The 17,932-nt window shown below is 47.5% G+C and overlaps 1 protein-coding gene and 1 long non-coding RNA gene across 4 annotated transcripts; both read right to left on the reverse strand.

Annotated features, from left to right (window-relative positions):
• Positions 1 to 1,533: 1,533 nt before the first annotated feature.
• Positions 1,534 to 3,921, reverse strand: LOC136545858 (uncharacterized). 2 transcript variants are annotated; one of them, XR_010781173.1, is made up of 5 exons: positions 3,637 to 3,921; positions 3,428 to 3,559; positions 3,159 to 3,253; positions 2,773 to 3,056; positions 1,534 to 2,010 (listed from the first exon to the last, which is right to left on the reverse strand). It is a non-coding gene; the product is annotated as an uncharacterized lncRNA (long non-coding RNA). The 2 variants fall into 2 exon arrangements; XR_010781174.1 differs by having other exon boundaries at positions 1,534 to 1,907; positions 3,637 to 3,920.
• A 1,758-nt stretch (positions 3,922 to 5,679) lies between these two features.
• LOC136541738 (serine/threonine-protein kinase CTR1-like) lies at positions 5,680 to 17,264 on the reverse strand. Of its 2 annotated transcripts, XM_066533800.1 has the most exons (16): positions 16,620 to 17,262; positions 15,884 to 16,182; positions 15,633 to 15,774; positions 15,291 to 15,394; positions 14,843 to 15,051; positions 14,577 to 14,672; positions 14,111 to 14,317; positions 13,886 to 13,926; positions 13,271 to 13,339; positions 12,998 to 13,098; positions 12,805 to 12,889; positions 12,609 to 12,707; positions 6,842 to 6,910; positions 6,633 to 6,764; positions 6,364 to 6,458; positions 5,680 to 6,261 (listed from the first exon to the last, which is right to left on the reverse strand). In XM_066533800.1, the coding sequence occupies exons 1-16, from the start codon at positions 17,076 to 17,078 to the stop codon at positions 6,165 to 6,167; spliced, it is 2,304 nt and encodes a 767-aa protein (XP_066389897.1). In that variant the 5' UTR covers positions 17,079 to 17,262; the 3' UTR covers positions 5,680 to 6,164. The 2 variants fall into 2 exon arrangements, with proteins under 2 accessions (XP_066389897.1, XP_066389898.1); XM_066533801.1 differs by lacking the exons at positions 5,680 to 6,261; positions 6,364 to 6,458 and having other exon boundaries at positions 12,604 to 12,707; positions 16,620 to 17,264.
• Between the last annotated feature and the right edge of the window lie 668 nt (positions 17,265 to 17,932).

The following is a 17,932-nucleotide window of genomic DNA, read 5'->3' on the forward strand; positions in this document are numbered from 1 at the left end:
GTCTGACTAATGCTCCAGTGTACTTCGTGTACCTCATGAACAAAGTTTTTTTAGAATATCTTGATAAGTTTGTGGTAGTCTTTATTGATGATATACTGATATATTCTAAGAATGAAGAGGAACATGAAGAACAATTGAGACTGGTCTTACAGAAGCTGAGAGAATCAGTTGTATGCCAAGCTGAGTAAGTGTGAATTATGGTTGAAGGAGGTCGCTTTTCTTGGGCATGTGATTTCTAGTGGAGGAGTTGCAGTTGAACCGAGTAAGGTCAAAGATGTTTTAGAGTGGGAACCACCTCAAACGGTTAGTGAGATCAAGAGTTTTCTTGGGATGACAGGTTAATACAGAAGGTTCATTAAGGGTTTCTCAAGTATTGCCAAGTCAACGATAGCTCTGTTAGAAAAAGCAAAGGAGTTTAAGTGGACAGATCAGTGCCAAGCCAGTTTTGAGAAGTTGAAGAGGAGGTTGATTACAACATCCGTTCTGACTTTTAACTGATATTACAAAGAGCTTTGCTGTTTACTTTGATGCTTCTCGCCGAGGATTAGGATGTGTGATGATGCAGGAGGGAAAAGTGATTTCTTATGCTTAGAGATAGTTGAAGAAGCATGGACAGAACTATCCAACTCATGATCTTGAGTTAACAGCCGTGGTGCATACCTTGAAGACCTAGAGTCTGCAATATATCTTCACTTAGAATGATCTAAACTTGAGACAGAAACGATGGTTGAAGTTGATCAAAGATTATGAGCCGGAGATTCACTACCATCCTAGTAAGACGAATGTAGTAGTAGATGCTCTTAGCACAAAGAGTCATGTGAATATGGTATTAGCTACAGAGTTACCACCTGATTTGTGTGCTGAGTTTGAACAAGTCAACCTGGGGTTTGTTGCAAATACTCAAGGTACATCTATGGAGGTTGAGCCTACTCTTGAACAAAAGATCTAAAGGGCCCAGAAAGAGGATGAGAAGATCCAGGAAATTGTAATTCTCATGAAGGACAGTTTGCCGGAATGACACATTTCGTAAATGTTCCGACAAGTTTGCTGGAATGCTGGAATCAACATGCCATTTTGTGCAGACCTCCGCCTGCCGTTCGTCAGCGATCAATAATTGTTCATGATCGATGTAGGAGCCCATGAAGAAATGTCTATATTAGTTTCTTGGTCATGGTAACCAGTAAAGCTGTTCGGAGATCATCAAAATTGAATCCAAAGATTCGAACTCCACACAGAAGGGCAATGGGTTAGCAACTTAGCTCCTGAAGCAGCGTGAGTACCTGCATGCACTGATGGAAGTAATATGCACAATCACTCCATGAAACAGAAAATATTCCATCAGGTCAAACATATCTTCTGCAGGAACAATATATCTGGCAATCCATGTGAACCCGCACCACAAGCATGCAAGGAGACCGAAAAAGGTTCAGGTTTGTTTGGCACACCTGTCTTCAGCAGCAACAATGGTACAGATCAACAGAAGTTAATGCGCCATCACTAAGTAAATTTCAAGACATGTCACACTACAAGAGATGAAGAAACAGGCACACATACGACTGATATCACCTTCTAGGGCACTGCATTTGCTCGCTCCCTCCGGAGCGGTATCAGAAATGAGGCCTGAACATTGTCAGTCTAAACCTTTGGTTTTCATGGTTACCTATAGTTACATACTGTACAAAGAAATCTAGGAGAAACTATAATTTACAAGACATGGCCAGGGGATTTTCATAGTATGTTCAAAACCTTCGAGTCGCGGTCTCCTCGCATTGCACAGGCGAGGGTAAGGCTTGCCACTGACACCCTTCCCCAGACCCCGCACAGAGCGGGAGCTCTCTGCACTGGGTTCAAAACCTGGCACCGGCGGCATTCTCTGGCACGATTGAGATACCATCACAGGACAACTCCTGTTTGTATAAGAACCCAAACGAAAATCTGAGTTAGTAATCAATGAAATCCCATACATGTCTCAAGCTTGGACTAACAGTTCCTGGTGATGTCCATGCAGACCTGTTAGTAGTTATACAACCTCATCAGCACTACTTAACAAATAAAAAGGAAAAAGAAAAGCTATATTAACCCATAAACTTATATTGGACCAGTACGAGCTCAGCCAATAACTCATAACTCTTACCCTTTACAAAAAGTATAAAAGGATCTAATGACCTAATAGTCACCACAAACAAGTCTCATTGCAAAGCAGCATTCGATAAAGTATAGTGATGCATAGCCAACTTGGTAGCATAAACCCAGTAAAAAATGGGCAATTAGACTAAATCTGCCTAATAATTTCAATGCAAAATGATAAATCTAAGGAGCTTCCATCATCATAAGTACTAGTAGTACCAGCTATTCAGCACACTAATCAAATCTTGTATTTAATAATGTATTACAAAATCAGAAGTATAATTTTGAGCAATCAATGAATTGCTGCAGTTCGTAGCTATCAACTTGATACATATAAATGAACAAAGTGGTTTCAAACTTCTAACCAATATGTTTTAACTCAGTCCTTAACCTTCTATACAACATAGGTTGCAAGAAAACATGTAAAAATTAACACAAGACAAAATGGACACTAAGGAACTACAGCTAGCATAGTCTGCGTTTGATATTAGCATCGTAATAGTTGAAAAAGTTAATATGTGTTTGATTTTGTATTTACCTGAGTTAAACATTGTTTCAAATATTTAAGTAAACCTCACATTCAACGATACATAAATACTTGAAAATGTTGATGGGAAACAGAGTTCTCTGAAAATGGCAGCATACCTAGCATGGAAAGAAGTTGCCAGGTACACTTCATTTGAAAGTTTATGAGGAGAATTGCATTATCAGAATGAAGTAATACCATCCAAGGATTATTCAATTATAGCAGGTCAGTATTAGAACACTCCTCATGTTGATGTTATCAGGACCACTCAGTAAAATACATCTTCCTGTACCTGTATACAATAGGCTACGAATCCGAACGAATCAACTGTGCTGGAACCTTATTAATTAATGGTTTCAAAGTGTCCATAATATTTGCAAATGAGGGTCTTCGCCAAGGTTCACTACAGAAGGCATAGCATTCCTATAGTTAGGCCCAGGTCCTTGTGATTAAATTCAGAGAAATAAAGCTGAAAGGGGTATATAGGTGGAACAACAATACATACGTGGCCCAGCAAGATTCAATTAATGCGGCTACTAGAGGATTCAGATCTTTTGGGATTTCAAGTCTTCTTCCTTTGAAACCTACAGCAGCAACCACCTGCATAATAGCATATAGCCATACAAAAAACTGAGGATAAATACAGTAATGGTATGCATCACTTCATGTGTATGTTGTTTGTCGATGAGCAGAAAATGTGTTCTCAATGCATTTGATAATCTCCATGAGCGCTTGTGTTGCTTCATCAATGCTGCTACCGGATAATGAAGTTACCTGGGCAGGATTCAGGTTACACCATGGTTGTTGCAGTGTCATTAGTTCCCATAGGATTACACCGAAACTGTAGACATCAGATTTCTCATTGGATGGTTCATCTCGAAGCACTTCAGGTGCCATCCATTCAGGCTGATATTTAAAAGATAGGATTATACAAGGCAAATTTCAGTGAAAGGGGAACTTTAGAAAAGTGAAGAGGCTCTTACAGTTCCAGCCAAAGACTTGGAAGACAGGAAAGTGTTAGCTTTCAGTCTTGAAAGGCCAAAGTCACATACCTAAGAGAAGTTAAAACGTAAAATGTTTAGCCAAATGGATACCTTAATATCACATTGTGATCAGACAAACAATTACGAGTAAATGATAACATGGAAACTAAAAGAAAAAGGTGAGTCAAGGAAATATTAGATTAACAAGATCTTTTAATATGTGTCTTCTATAAGGAAGAATGCCACAACTGGGAACCCACATGCTATGTCAAGAGCATAGTATTTTTGCGTTTGGTTAGGGAACTAAGCATCTCTGGCAAATACTTCCCATGAATATGTTTACTAAAACCATGATCACTGAATACCATGGGCAGCCCACACCAGTCATTGACGGCGAACTCCAGGGGCCTGTGGTGACCGTCGTAGTACTTCTTGGCGTACTCTTGAGCCTGCAATAAACGATCAAGAACATTGGCTAGGAAGGGCGTCACGGTCCTTCAAGAGTGTGTCCACTGTCTCAGTGCGGGCCGTCCCTGCAATGTAAGGGAGCAGGGCGGGCAGCGGATGCCCATAGACCACCTCGAACGGCGTCGCCCAGAGCACCAAGTGATACAAGGTATTGTAGCAATATTCGGCCCAGGGGAGCCAATTCAGCCATGCGCGCGGCCGGTCCCCCGGTGATGCACCTCAAATACATGGCGATCGTCTTGTTGACAACCTCGGATTGGCCATCCGTTTGAGGATGGAAGGCCGTGCTCATCCGGAGCTTGACACCGACGAGTTTAAAGATGTCGCGCCAAACATGGCCAGTGAACACCGGATCCCTATCGCTCACAATGGAGCTTGGGAACCCATGCAGTCGGACAATGGCTTCGAAGAACGCCTTCGCCATTGTGGTTGCCGTGTAGGGGTGACTCAAGGCGATGAAGTGAGCATGCTTGGAGAACCGATCAACCACCGTCAATTAAGTCCATGGCGATGTCTATCTAGACCTGCGACGGGACCTCGAGTGGTTAGAGAAGGCCAGCCGGGTGCAGCGCCTCTATTTTGTTGCGCTGGCACCGTCGTACACGAGCGCACGAACTCGCACACGAGTCGACAGTCATGGTCGAGGACGAAGTCGTGGCGGAGGCGTTGTAGGGTCTTCTGAATGCCTTCGTGGCCAGCGGCGTGTGCTAATTGGAGCACGACGGGCAGGGATGCCGAGTTGGCGGGGATGAAGACACAGTTCCCCCGCAGAACAAGGCCGTCGACCACGCGCCATGGCACGCCGCGCTCGGCCACCACGGTGTTGCGAAAGGCACACAGGGCGTCGTCGTCCGCGAGCTCCCGACGAAGATCATTGAAGAAGTGGAAGGATGGGCCCGAGAGCGTGGCGAGGTGCACATCGTCGTCGCCGCACCACGATAGAGCATCCGCAATCGTGTTGAGACGCCCCAGTCGGTACTCAACAGTGAAGTCGTATCCAAAGAGTTTACTCACTGATGTTGAGGAACAATGGACAAGCGTTGATCCAACATGAACTTGAGCGCATAGTGGTCTGTCCGGACGGTGAAGTGTCTGCCCCAGAGGTAGGGACGCCAATGGCGAACCGCCTGGACGAGCCCAATCAGCTCGGGTTCGTACGCGGCGAGCTTGAGATGTCGACCCGTGAAAGGACAACTGAAGAAGGCAAGGGCGCCATCGCCTTGATGCAGCACCGCACCGAAGCCCGAGCCCGACGCATCGCAGTCCACCGTGAAGGAGTTGGCGAAATCCGGTAGCTGGAGGACGGGGGCGGTGGAGAGCGCGCGTTTGAGGGTGTCGAACGTCGTGGTCTCTTCGAGGGTCCAGAGGAACCCTTCCTTCTTGAGCAGCTGTGTGAGGGGCGCGGCGATGGCACCATAGTCTTGAATGAACCGGCGGTACTACCCCCCGCCAGCCCGAGGAAGCCGCGGAGCCCCCGCACGAAGCGCGGCTGGGGCCAAGTGGCGACGACCTCGACCTTGTCGCGGTCCATGGCAACCCCCTCGGCTGAGATCTGATACATATAAATGAACAAAGTGGTTTCAAACTTCTAACCAATATGTTTTAACTCAGTCCTTAACCTTCTATACAACATAGGTTGCAAGAAAACATGTAAAAATTAACACAAGACAAAATGGACACTAAGGAACTACAGCTAGCATAGTCTGCGTTTGATATTAGCATCGTAATAGTTGAAAAAGTTAATATGTGTTTGATTTTGTATTTACCTGAGTTAAACATTGTTTCAAATATTTAAGTAAACCTCACATTCAACGATACATAAATACTTGAAAATGTTGATGGGAAACAGAGTTCTCTGAAAATGGCAGCATACCTAGCATGGAAAGAAGTTGCCAGGTACACTTCATTTGAAAGTTTATGAGGAGAATTGCATTATCAGAATGAAGTAATACCATCCAAGGATTATTCAATTATAGCAGGTCAGTATTAGAACACTCCTCATGTTGATGTTATCAGGACCACTCAGTAAAATACATCTTCCTGTACCTGTATACAATAGGCTACGAATCCGAACGAATCAACTGTGCTGGAACCTTATTAATTAATGGTTTCAAAGTGTCCATAATATTTGCAAATGAGGGTCTTCGCCAAGGTTCACTACAGAAGGCATAGCATTCCTATAGTTAGGCCCAGGTCCTTGTGATTAAATTCAGAGAAATAAAGCTGAAAGGGGTATATAGGTGGAACAACAATACATACGTGGCCCAGCAAGATTCAATTAATGCGGCTACTAGAGGATTCAGATCTTTTGGGATTTCAAGTCTTCTTCCTTTGAAACCTACAGCAGCAACCACCTGCATAATAGCATATAGCCATACAAAAAACTGAGGATAAATACAGTAATGGTATGCATCACTTCATGTGTATGTTGTTTGTCGATGAGCAGAAAATGTGTTCTCAATGCATTTGATAATCTCCATGAGCGCTTGTGTTGCTTCATCAATGCTGCTACCGGATAATGAAGTTACCTGGGCAGGATTCAGGTTACACCATGGTTGTTGCAGTGTCATTAGTTCCCATAGGATTACACCGAAACTGTAGACATCAGATTTCTCATTGGATGGTTCATCTCGAAGCACTTCAGGTGCCATCCATTCAGGCTGATATTTAAAAGATAGGATTATACAAGGCAAATTTCAGTGAAAGGGGAACTTTAGAAAAGTGAAGAGGCTCTTACAGTTCCAGCCAAAGACTTGGAAGACAGGAAAGTGTTAGCTTTCAGTCTTGAAAGGCCAAAGTCACATACCTAAGAGAAGTTAAAACGTAAAATGTTTAGCCAAATGGATACCTTAATATCACATTGTGATCAGACAAACAATTACGAGTAAATGATAACATGGAAACTAAAAGAAAAAGGTGAGTCAAGGAAATATTAGATTAACAAGATCTTTTAATATGTGTCTTCTATAAGGAAGAATGCCACAACTGGGAACCCACATGCTATGTCAAGAGCATAGTATTTTTGCGTTTGGTTAGGGAACTAAGCATCTCTGGCAAATACTTCCCATGAATATGTTTACTAAAAACCATGATCACTGAATACCATGGGCAGCCACACCAGTCATTGACGGCGAACTCCAGGGGCCTGTGGTGACCGTCGTAGTACTTCTTGGCGTACTCTTGAGCCTGCAATAAACGATCAAGAACATTGGCTAGGAAGGCGTCACGGTCCTTCAAGAGTGTGTCCACTGTCTCAGTGCGGGCCGTCCCTGCAAGTGTAAGGGAGCAGGGCGGGCAGCGGATGCCCATAGACCACCTCGAACGGCGTCGCCCAGGAGCACCAAGTGATACAAGGTATTGTAGCAATATTCGGCCCAGGGGAGCCAATTCAGCCATGCGCGCGGCCGGTCCCCGGTGATGCACCTCAAATACATGGCGATCGTCTTGTTGACAACCTCGGATTGGCCATCCGTTTGAGGATGGAAGGCCGTGCTCATCCGGAGCTTGACACCGACGAGTTTAAAGATGTCGCGCCAAACATGGCCAGTGAACACCGGATCCCTATCGCTCACAATGGAGCTTGGGAACCCATGCAGTCGGACAATGGCTTCGAAGAACGCCTTCGCCATTGTGGTTGCCGTGTAGGGGTGACTCAAGGCGATGAAGTGAGCATGCTTGGAGAACCGATCAACCACCGTCAATTAAGTCCATGGCGATGTCTATCTAGACCTGCGACGGGACCTCGAGTGGTTAGAGAAGGCCAGCCGGGTGCAGCGCCTCTATTTTGTTGCGCTGGCACGTCGTACACGAGCGCACGAACTCGCACACGAGTCGACAGTCATGGTCGAGGACGAAGTCGTGGCGGAGGCGTTGTAGGGTCTTCTGAATGCCTTCGTGGCCAGCGGCGTGTGCTAATTGGAGCACGACGGGCAGGGATGCCGAGTTGGCGGGGATGAAGACACAGTTCCCCCGCAGAACAAGGCCGTCGACCACGCGCCATGGCACGCCGCGCTCGGCCACCACGGTGTTGCGAAAGGCACACAGGGCGTCGTCGTCCGCGAGCTCCCGACGAAGATCATTGAAGAAGTGGAAGGATGGGCCCGAGAGCGTGGCGAGGTGCACATCGTCGTCGCCGCACCACGATAGAGCATCCGCAATCGTGTTGAGACGCCCCAGTCGGTACTCAACAGTGAAGTCGTATCCAAAGAGTTTACTCACTGATGTTGAGGAACAATGGACAAGCGTTGATCCAACATGAACTTGAGCGCATAGTGGTCTGTCCGGACGGTGAAGTGTCTGCCCCAGAGGTAGGGACGCCAATGGCGAACCGCCTGGACGAGCCCAATCAGCTCGGGTTCGTACGCGGCGAGCTTGAGATGTCGACCCGTGAAAGGACAACTGAAGAAGGCAAGGGCGCCATCGCCTTGATGCAGCACCGCACCGAAGCCCGAGCCCGACGCATCGCAGTCCACCGTGAAGGAGTTGGCGAAATCCGGTAGCTGGAGGACGGGGGCGGTGGAGAGCGCGCGTTTGAGGGTGTCGAACGTCGTGGTCTCTTCGAGGGTCCAGAGGAACCCTTCCTTCTTGAGCAGCTGTGTGAGGGGCGCGGCGATGGCACCATAGTCTTGAATGAACCGGCGGTACTACCCCGCCAGCCCGAGGAAGCCGCGGAGCCCCCGCACGAAGCGCGGCTGGGGCCAAGTGGCGACGACCTCGACCTTGTCGCGGTCCATGGCAACCCCCTCGGCTGAGATCACATGGCCGAGGTACGCGACAGACGGCTGCGTGAAGGAGCACTTAGAGCGCTTGAGCCGTAGTTGGTGCTCGCGTAGGGCGGTGAGGACCGCGTTGATGTGTTGGAGATGCGATGACCAAGAGGGGCTGTAGATGAGAATATCATCAAAAAACACGAAGACAAACTTACGTAGGAACGGCCGGAGAACGGAGTTCATCAAGCTTTGTAAGGTGGCCGGCGCGTTCATGAGCCTGAAGGGCATAACCGGGAACTCGAAGTGACCTTCATGGGTGTGAAACGCCATCTTTTCAACGTTGTCGGCGTGCATCCACACTTGGTGATAGCCCGAGCGTAGGTCGAGCTTCGTGAAGAAGTGCGCGCCATGGAGCTCGTCGAGCAGCTCTTCGACGATGGGTATGGGAAACTTTTCCTTGACCGTCTGCTGATTTAGGGCACGGTAATCCACGTAGAACTGCCACGAGCCGTCGTGCTTCTTGACGAGGAGCACCGGTGCGGAGAACGTCAACGTGCTTGGGCGAATAATGCCTTGGTCAAGCATCGCGGCACATTGGGTCTCCAATTCGTCCTTCTGTAACTAGGGATAACGATAGGGCCACACCACCACCGGAGCTGTGTTGGGGAGCAGATGAATCCGGTGATCGCACAGCCGCGCAGGCGGTAACCCCTGCGGCGATGCGAAGACGTCGTCGAAGGAGTGAAGGAGCCGCTTGAGCATGGCCGGCTCATTGTTGCGAATGACGTTGAGACGAAGCGTGGACTGCACGTCATGGCGAGTGGAGCCGATGCCGCGCTAGAAGACTCGGCGACCCTCACGCCACAAGGCCATACATAGATCATCAAAGTCCCATAGGATCGGCCCCAGTGTGCGAAGGAATGTGACTCCAAGGACCATGTCATAGGTGTCGATCAGGATGGAGTAGCAGTCGATGGAGATCTCATTGGCGATGCGGATGCCGACGTCGCGGGCGATGCCACGGCACGCGACGCGATCACCGTTGGCCACGATGACGCCAACGCGGCGAGCGACGTCCCCTCGAACGAAGTTGTGGGTGGACCCCGGATCCAGGAGCGCCACGAACTGCTTGTTGCCGATGGTCACGTAGAGCTACATGATGTCCTCCGTGCGAATCCCCGCAATGGCATGGAGCGAGATCATCGGGGTTTTGGGGTCGAACAACGTTGGCTCAATGGCAGCATCTTCCGCGGGCTCCTCCGGTTCCTCAACGATGTAGTCTGAGACCTCGAGGTAGAAGAGCGTGGAACACTTGTGGCCGCGAACATATGGCTCGTGGCAATTGTAGTGGCGGTCGGTCATCTCCTCCAGTGTCAGGCGCTGAAGGGTCAAGGAGGGGGCACCGAGGAGGAAGACTGCAACGTCCCTTGGGTCCCAGTAGCCGATGGCGCCGCGGGTAGGGCACTGGGGACGCGATGAGCCGGCTTGGTTGGTGGGGCCGGCAGGGCGAGGGGCGCCACATTACGGCGCTCATACGCGCGCGCTAGCCACATGGCCCGCTGCAAATCTTGTGGATCATGGAGCTCGACGTCGATCCAGATGTGGTCCGACAAGCCGCCGGTGAACAGTTGTGCCTGCTGATACGGCGAGAGTCGGCCGGCATGCGCCATCTAGGCCTAGAACGCATCCAGGTAGGCCTCCACGGACAAGGTGAACGGCAGACGCGCCAAGTCTGCCAGGTGGTTGGTGCTGAGTGGCAGCCCAAAGCGCTGGTGGCACAGCTGCTTGAACTCATCCCACGACGGCACGCCGGCGTCGCGTTCGAGCATGTAGTACCACTGCTGAGCGGTGCCGGTGACAAGGAACGATGTGAGCCACACTTTGTCGGCCTCACGAGTGAGCTGGGCGCGGAAGAAATGCTCGCAGCGATTGAGCCAGCCCAAGGGATCCTCCTTGCCGTCATATGTCGGGAAGGACAGCTTGTGGTAGCGTGGAACGTCGGCGGCCGCGGCTTCCGGTGGATCGTGGGGCAGGGGTGGCGACATGTGCATCGCGGCCGATGGCGGTGGGTTCGGGATGTTCACGAAGAATGAGGGTACGGGTGAAGGCGAATGAGGGAAGTTGATTTGGGTGAGATGGGCACGGGTAGGGATGGCGGCACCGGCGGGCTGGACACGGCGGTGGAGGGTGGCACCGGGTGAGTGACCGACGGCAGTGTTGGGAACACCGGCTGGGAGGTGAGCACCTCGGAGATGATGGAGCCCGAGGTCGGCAGCGGCGGAATACCGCCATATCATGGTAACCCGAGCGAAAGGAGTGGTGGCACGGAGGTGATCGGCGGCTCTCAACGGTAGCCACGCGTTGTTGCGCGAGGTCCCCCATCTGGCGCTACAAGCCGTAGATGGCCGCGGTGAGCGCGTTGAGGGTGTCGGCAGGCACCGCGGTGAGCGTGGGCTACGACACGGCGAGCGGCGCGGTGGTGATGATGGCAGAGGTGGTGAGCACAGGGGCAAATGGCAACACCGGTGGCACGGCGGAGGTGGTGGGGAGGTAGGCACGGCGGCGGCAGCGGAAGCTCCAGCACCTGACATTGATACCAGATTGTTGAAGCATGGGTTGTTGCGTAGGGAATAGGAGTGGGAAATGGTTAGCCTAGGCTTGAATGCCAGGCGGCGGACTGGCGACGCCGTGCTCGGCGCCTGGACTATGACAACAACGAGAGGGAGCGACAGAGAGTAGTAACGCCAAAGAGCGAAAGAGATCAACTCAATCTCTGGCTAATCTTCATTAAGCAACAATGTTCCATACTTATACCACAATCCTAACAAACTCATAGCTAACTTTAAGGAATAATCAATAAAGATAAATCTCTTTCCAAATCAAATGGATCGGCTAACAAACTCCTGGCGGCGACGAGGTTGGCGCGCCCTAGCTGGTGACCGCGCACTGGCGTGGCTTGGCGCGGCCCACTCCTCAGCCACGTCTCGCCTTGCACCGCTGATAAACGTTCCCCACTATAACACCTTCTGTGTGGGAACCGTCAGGTTTGGCCCTTGAAGAAGAATTAAGAAAATCTGGGCACCTTCCCTTTGCAAATTTTTTATCTGGTTGGTTTTCCAAAATCAGTGTTGGACGGTTGATCGCCTTGCGAAGAGGTGATTGCCCCGTCCCGAGGCTTGCCCTCTGTGTAATCAAGCTGAGGAGACTTCACCATATCCTGGTCGGTTGTGTATTCACTCGTCAAATATGGGCTCGAATCTTCTAATATTTGGGTCTCAGTTCTCTATCGCCAGAACCTACAACATCTCGTTTCTCTAAATGGTGGAGGGCAAAATCACCAGTGCCCTAAGGACGAACAGAAGGGTCTCTCAATTCCCTGATAATTTTGGTAGCCTGGGGGAGGTACGGAAGCACCGTAACTCATGTGTTTGAAAATGCCACGCCAAGCATCCAGGAGGTTCTTAGGGCTGTCAGCGCTGAGGGCAATCTTTGGTGTAGTGCTAGAGCAAGAAAACCCAGGAACTCTTAGGTCAGGGAGCCGACCTTGAGGGTATAGGGCAGGCTCTGGTCGACTTCGATATATTTTTGTGGCGCGCCTGTTTTAGTTAAGTGGGTGTGTGTTTGTGGTGTTCTTGTACTCAAGTAGGGTCTAACCAGACTCGTGTATTTTTTTCTACCTTAATGAAATGACACGCAGCTCTCTTGCGTAGTTTGAGAAAAAAAACATGGCAGATAGCATGGAAATGCAATTTTGTTTGCTTAAATGTAATAAGATATGAGGTTCATTTACCATACTTTGACAGTATACTTCTTGTCAACTAGAAGATTTGGAGACTTCAGATCACGATGAACAATAGGAGGGCTGCGTCGATGCAGGTAATTCATTCCTTTGGCCTGTAAAGCCAGCACAGAGGGCTCAGATAGTAACATTGTATTGCTTTAATTCCATAACATGAGGTAAAGCTGTGGAGGAAACAGGTGGTCACAATACCACGTCAAATGCCATGTTTAATCGGCGTCTTTCATCTAGAACTTCCTTTGCACCACTCCTGTGCAAAAATTTATACAAACTGCCCCTGCAATGAAAGAAGAGCATCACTTGTTAGAAGTAGCCAAGCTGGTAAACTATTATGGTATCATATAATGAAGACAAACAAAGGTATAACTGGAAGGAACTTCCATACCTAGACAAGTATTCTGTAACTATAGATAGGTTTGGTGGTTCAGTAACAGCACCCATGAATAGGACAATATTTGGATGTCTCAGACTTTTCATGATTGCAACCTACCACATTAAGAAAAATATTTATAAGGCAACTACTTTGAACAAGAATTCTCCATAAAGGCATAAGCATGATGTAGATACAGAAGAGTACTGCCATAAGGCAAATATTGTGCCCTGCCATAAATTATTCAAAAGATTCCCATGAAACCCATGCAAAAATTATTCAACAGACCTCTCTCATAAATTCCCTGAAACGCTCTGGGTGAAAATCCTGCTCCATAAGTATTTTGACTGCAACATCCTGTGACAATATAGAATTGATTTTAATATTGAGCCCAAGATCACCCGGAACAGAGGACCCGCTCAGAGGACAAACAGAATAATAGATGAACTGAGACAAAAGAAAGGCTTAGATAAAAGAATGTAGTGTTATGGAGTTTGCTACAAATTTTTTGTGGACTCTGTTTAGTGATAGATGAGTTTGCACACAATGAGTAGTAGTAGTTGGCTGGATTAGGAAAAGAAGTCCAGCTTGATTTTAGGGAAGGGAACGAGTCCAATTAAGTCAATCTGATTTTTTAATTATAAGTCCAACTTAGTTAAACCCATATATAGAAGGGTTCATCCATAAGGGTCGACTATGTAATAGACTGGATCAAGCAAGAAAGAAAGGAATCTACTTTCCATTCCTCGACCCCTCTAGTTTAACATACCTACATCTTCACAGCAAAGTGTGCCCACGACAGAATAATAGAGCGAAGTCGATCAAACAAAGAAGCAAAAGCAGCAATCCTTTTTACAGTTGCCAGTTACAGGTTATTGATAAATAGAGAACGCAAAAGCTTACAGATCCATGCCAATCAGCACGATGAACTGTTCCGAAAGAACCTGGAAAGAAAATGGATTCAGAAAATTGTTCCTTTGATAGGATTAGATCTAACAGGCAAATTGCTCAGCATGATTCAAATCTGATTAAATACTAAGATTGCTAACACAATGGAAAGAATAGTCCTATTAAGAAAAAAATGCTATTATTTTCTGCCGGACTAGAAAAGGCTGAACTTTCGAGTACCTGCACCAATCTTCTCCTTTAAAACCAACTCATTCCATGGAATGATCAAATCATCCGCAGCAAGTGACAGATCACTGACTGTATTCCACAACTGCGTAGTCACCAATTCTTTCTTTTTGTCAAGCTTCATATTGGAGGAAGTAATAAGTGGCAAAACCTCCCGAGGAGCTTCTGGCACCATAATATCTGGCTTCATTACTGCTTGCCCTACATCATCAGAACATACATATAGTGAAAAAATATATATAGTAACTTCAGACAACCATGCAGTTATATAGGTGAGATGTACGGGCTACAGTTAATTATGTGATTTCCCAGTACATGAGCAAAAAGGATATCTTGGGGTGCATAATCTGTTTCGTGATAATGTGTCCATGTAGCATAGTATAACATCGAACCCCATATTTAACGACTCAGAACAAAAAGGGGTGGTATATTTCCAAAGCCTAGCATTAGCATGATTTACCTTTTCCCGGCACCCAGCTGTTCATAACATCATCCCCAGCAACATGCTTCTTAGAATAAGGATGGTCCAGAGAAACTACAGTGCTATTAGCAACACCTGAAAAATGTATGGTACAGTCTATGTCACACTCCTGACAGATAAAAACATCCTTGATGAAGAATCCATCCTTAGCCTATAGCAACTGCTTAGTAGACAAACACCAATATAAGTAATAATGCCCTGTTGACACATGAGGAAACAAGTTAAGACATTCAGAAACTAACAACCTGTGGAAGAATCACTGAACAAGAGATTCAAGGAATGGCAATCTGAGAAGCATTGCTTGGCTACCGAGCCAAAATTTGAAGTTATCTCCAATGACCTAAATTTTGGGGGATGGAGAGGTGAGGATACTGATAGTGAGTAGGGACCATTGACAAAGGAATCAGGATCAGTAAGTTGGCCTGGATCCCCAATTAAATCAACCAAGAATTCCCTGCCAAGTGAAGTTAACAAGAGTTAAGAGCACAAAACACAAGGTAAATTAAGTCAACCAATCAATGTTATCAAAATAACAGGTAGATAAAACAAATATTCCAGATGCACATGAGAATGAGTCATCCTTGTCCATAAGTTTTCAAAACAGCGATTAATGGAGAAGCAGTAATATCTGCAAAATGGTTCAAGATTCATGCATTAAAGGGTTCTACTCCGAGATCTTCAGAGGCAAAATACCTTTCAAGCCCAAAGCGTACAAGGCAGGAGGAGGCATCATCAGATTTACAATATTTACATCCCTTGACAACTCTACAAGGAATACTGACTTTATCTGCTAACACCTGCAGCATATACAATACAAGTGTAACGTCAGTAAAGATCCAAGGTTGCAAAAAAAGAATAACTTAAATGGAAACTAAGTTATTAATTTCTGAAATAAAATATAGTTACAGTCACAAGCATACATGTGACAGCGCTCAGATAGAGCTCTTTACTAACATTTTGGTTGTAGTTGTCACTGTATTAACATACTTCCACAAGATGAACAATCAGGAAAGCAACTTAAAACAGAAAACATACTTTAAATAGCAAGGAGCGGTGCTTGCAGAGACCAATAGGGAGCTTTCCAAGATGAAGCACAACAGATCCTGTACTTGACTTGATGGCCTCAATGCACTCTTTCCATCGTTGAAGCAAGTTTTCTTCATTGGAAGTTGTACCCCTTGACGACAAACAAAAAATTATATATTATATATAAAAAGAAGTTTCAGAAACCACATGAATCAGACCAAATCAAAAGGAGTATAGGAGCTTATTGATACAACCCTCACCCCATTCTTGAAGATATGAGTTTGGCCAGTTGGATTACCACATCTTTGGCATCAGCAGAACTGGAAAGGATGCTGGAAGCATAACTCTCCAACATACCTAATTCAAAATCAGTTCTTCGATCGATAAGAATGGCTTGAATGGAAGAATCATCAGGACGGACAGACTTGAGCGATTCCATGGAGGGTATGCGGTTCTCTTCCTGTACATCAGTGCATAGTGACCATACGAAGGGGTCCATCCCATGAATCAAGTAAAATCCATCTGGTATTGTGCTGTTGTATGATAGCGAACCATTTACCTGAAAAAGCATTAGGAAGCAAGCATGAAAAAGAAATCCAAGACGAGCTGCAAAGAACACCAATACAACAATAAGATTTGTCTCGATAGGTAGTACATAGAATTCCAATTGCACATATATAAATGTATCTTTGGTGGTGTTTGATACACTGACATACTGTATGATTTCATTTCACATGAGTTCAGCTGCAATCCAAACATAAGATTTGGTAAGCATGAACTGCAGTATGATCTACCAAGTACCGAGTCAAGCAACTGAACCTAAGGCTTTTGTTTACAGATTAATTAATGGTTTGTTCAGCACTGTTTGTGACCATGTTGCAGCATTCTGACATCTGGATTTCTCATAAATCGCGAGCAGCCGTTTCCCGAAATGACACGAGAGAGAGAGAGAGAGAGAGAGCATAGAGGAAGGGAAGGTATGCTGAGAGTGCTGACCCAGAAGCGATGCGAGAGCGACTCCGCAGAGGGCGCGGGCTGCGCGAGCGGGAAGGCCCTCCCGTTACCGCTGCCCCTCCCGCTTCCTGAATCGCCTGGGTCGAGGAAGCCCGGGTCGGCGGCGCAGGCAGCGTCGGCGCAGAGGCGGAGCGCGAGCGCGAGCTGCAGCTGGTAGGTCTCCTCGGCCTGCTGCGCCCAGCTCTTGCAGGGCGAGCCAGCCGCCCCGGGCGGCGCCGCTGCCGATCCGGGCGGCGCTACCCCCGCGGCCGAGGCGGGGGGCTGGAGGTGGAATGGGTAGTCGCTCGAGGTGGAGATAGAGCTGCCGGCGCCGTAGCTGCTGCCGCTGGACTGGCGCTGCAGGACGTTGGCGGGGACGGGCGCGGGCGCGGCGGCGGCGTCGGGGAACTGGGGGAGGAGGGAGTAGGTGGTGCGGCGGGCGGCGCCCGGGGGCAGGTCCATGGCCGGTGAAACCAAACCCTAGCGTCGGCGTGGCTCGTCGGCCGGGTCCGTTCCCCTGAAAGGCCAGGCGGTTAGTTTTTGGTGGGAATTGACGGGGTGGGCAGTGTTGGACCAAGTCGCCGTCGACGTCTCGTCGGTAGCACTAGTAGGCTAGAAGAGGGTAGCAGTAGCAACTTGCAAGGAGGCAAGCCGCTTGGCTAGCGCCAGGAAAGCGCTGTGCGCTTCGGGCGACCGCGCGCGTGGCTGCGGATAGGAGCAGCGGCCAGTCGGCCACACACACAGACAGACAGACAGCAGCAGGGAAGAAGAACGAGACCGCCCGCCGCTCACGCCCGAGTGACCGTGGGATGTGGTGCGGACGGTCGGTTCGGGGGAGGCACGCCGGGGTTGAGAATGTAAGCTTTGCATTTTGTAAAAACAAAAATTTCACTGACCTTGGGATCTCCTTATATATTACTCGTTCCAAAAATAAGTGCACATGTCACTTCCCAAAGAATAAACTTTTTTAAAAAAATTGATCAAATTTATACAAATTATACTAATATTTCTTATGTATAATATAGAGTAGCTATCATTAAATTGAGCATAAAGTATAATTTCATAATAAAATATTTAAAAATACAATTGTTGATACTATTTTCTATATTTTTAGTTAAATTTAAAAAAAATGACTCCTCGAGAAGCGGGATGTGTATTTATTTTGGAACAGATGAAGTATATTATTTTATTCATAGGATATATACTTCCTCAGTCTACTCATTTCCACTTTTCAAGAAGTTAAATATTTTTAACTTTGATCAAATATATACAAGAGATTATTAATTATTAAGTTATTGACGGACCAGGGTCCTAGG

The sequence above is a fragment of the Miscanthus floridulus genome, chromosome 3, assembly GCF_019320115.1.
Source record: "Miscanthus floridulus cultivar M001 chromosome 3, ASM1932011v1, whole genome shotgun sequence".
NCBI classification, from domain to species: domain Eukaryota; kingdom Viridiplantae; phylum Streptophyta; class Magnoliopsida; order Poales; family Poaceae; genus Miscanthus; species Miscanthus floridulus.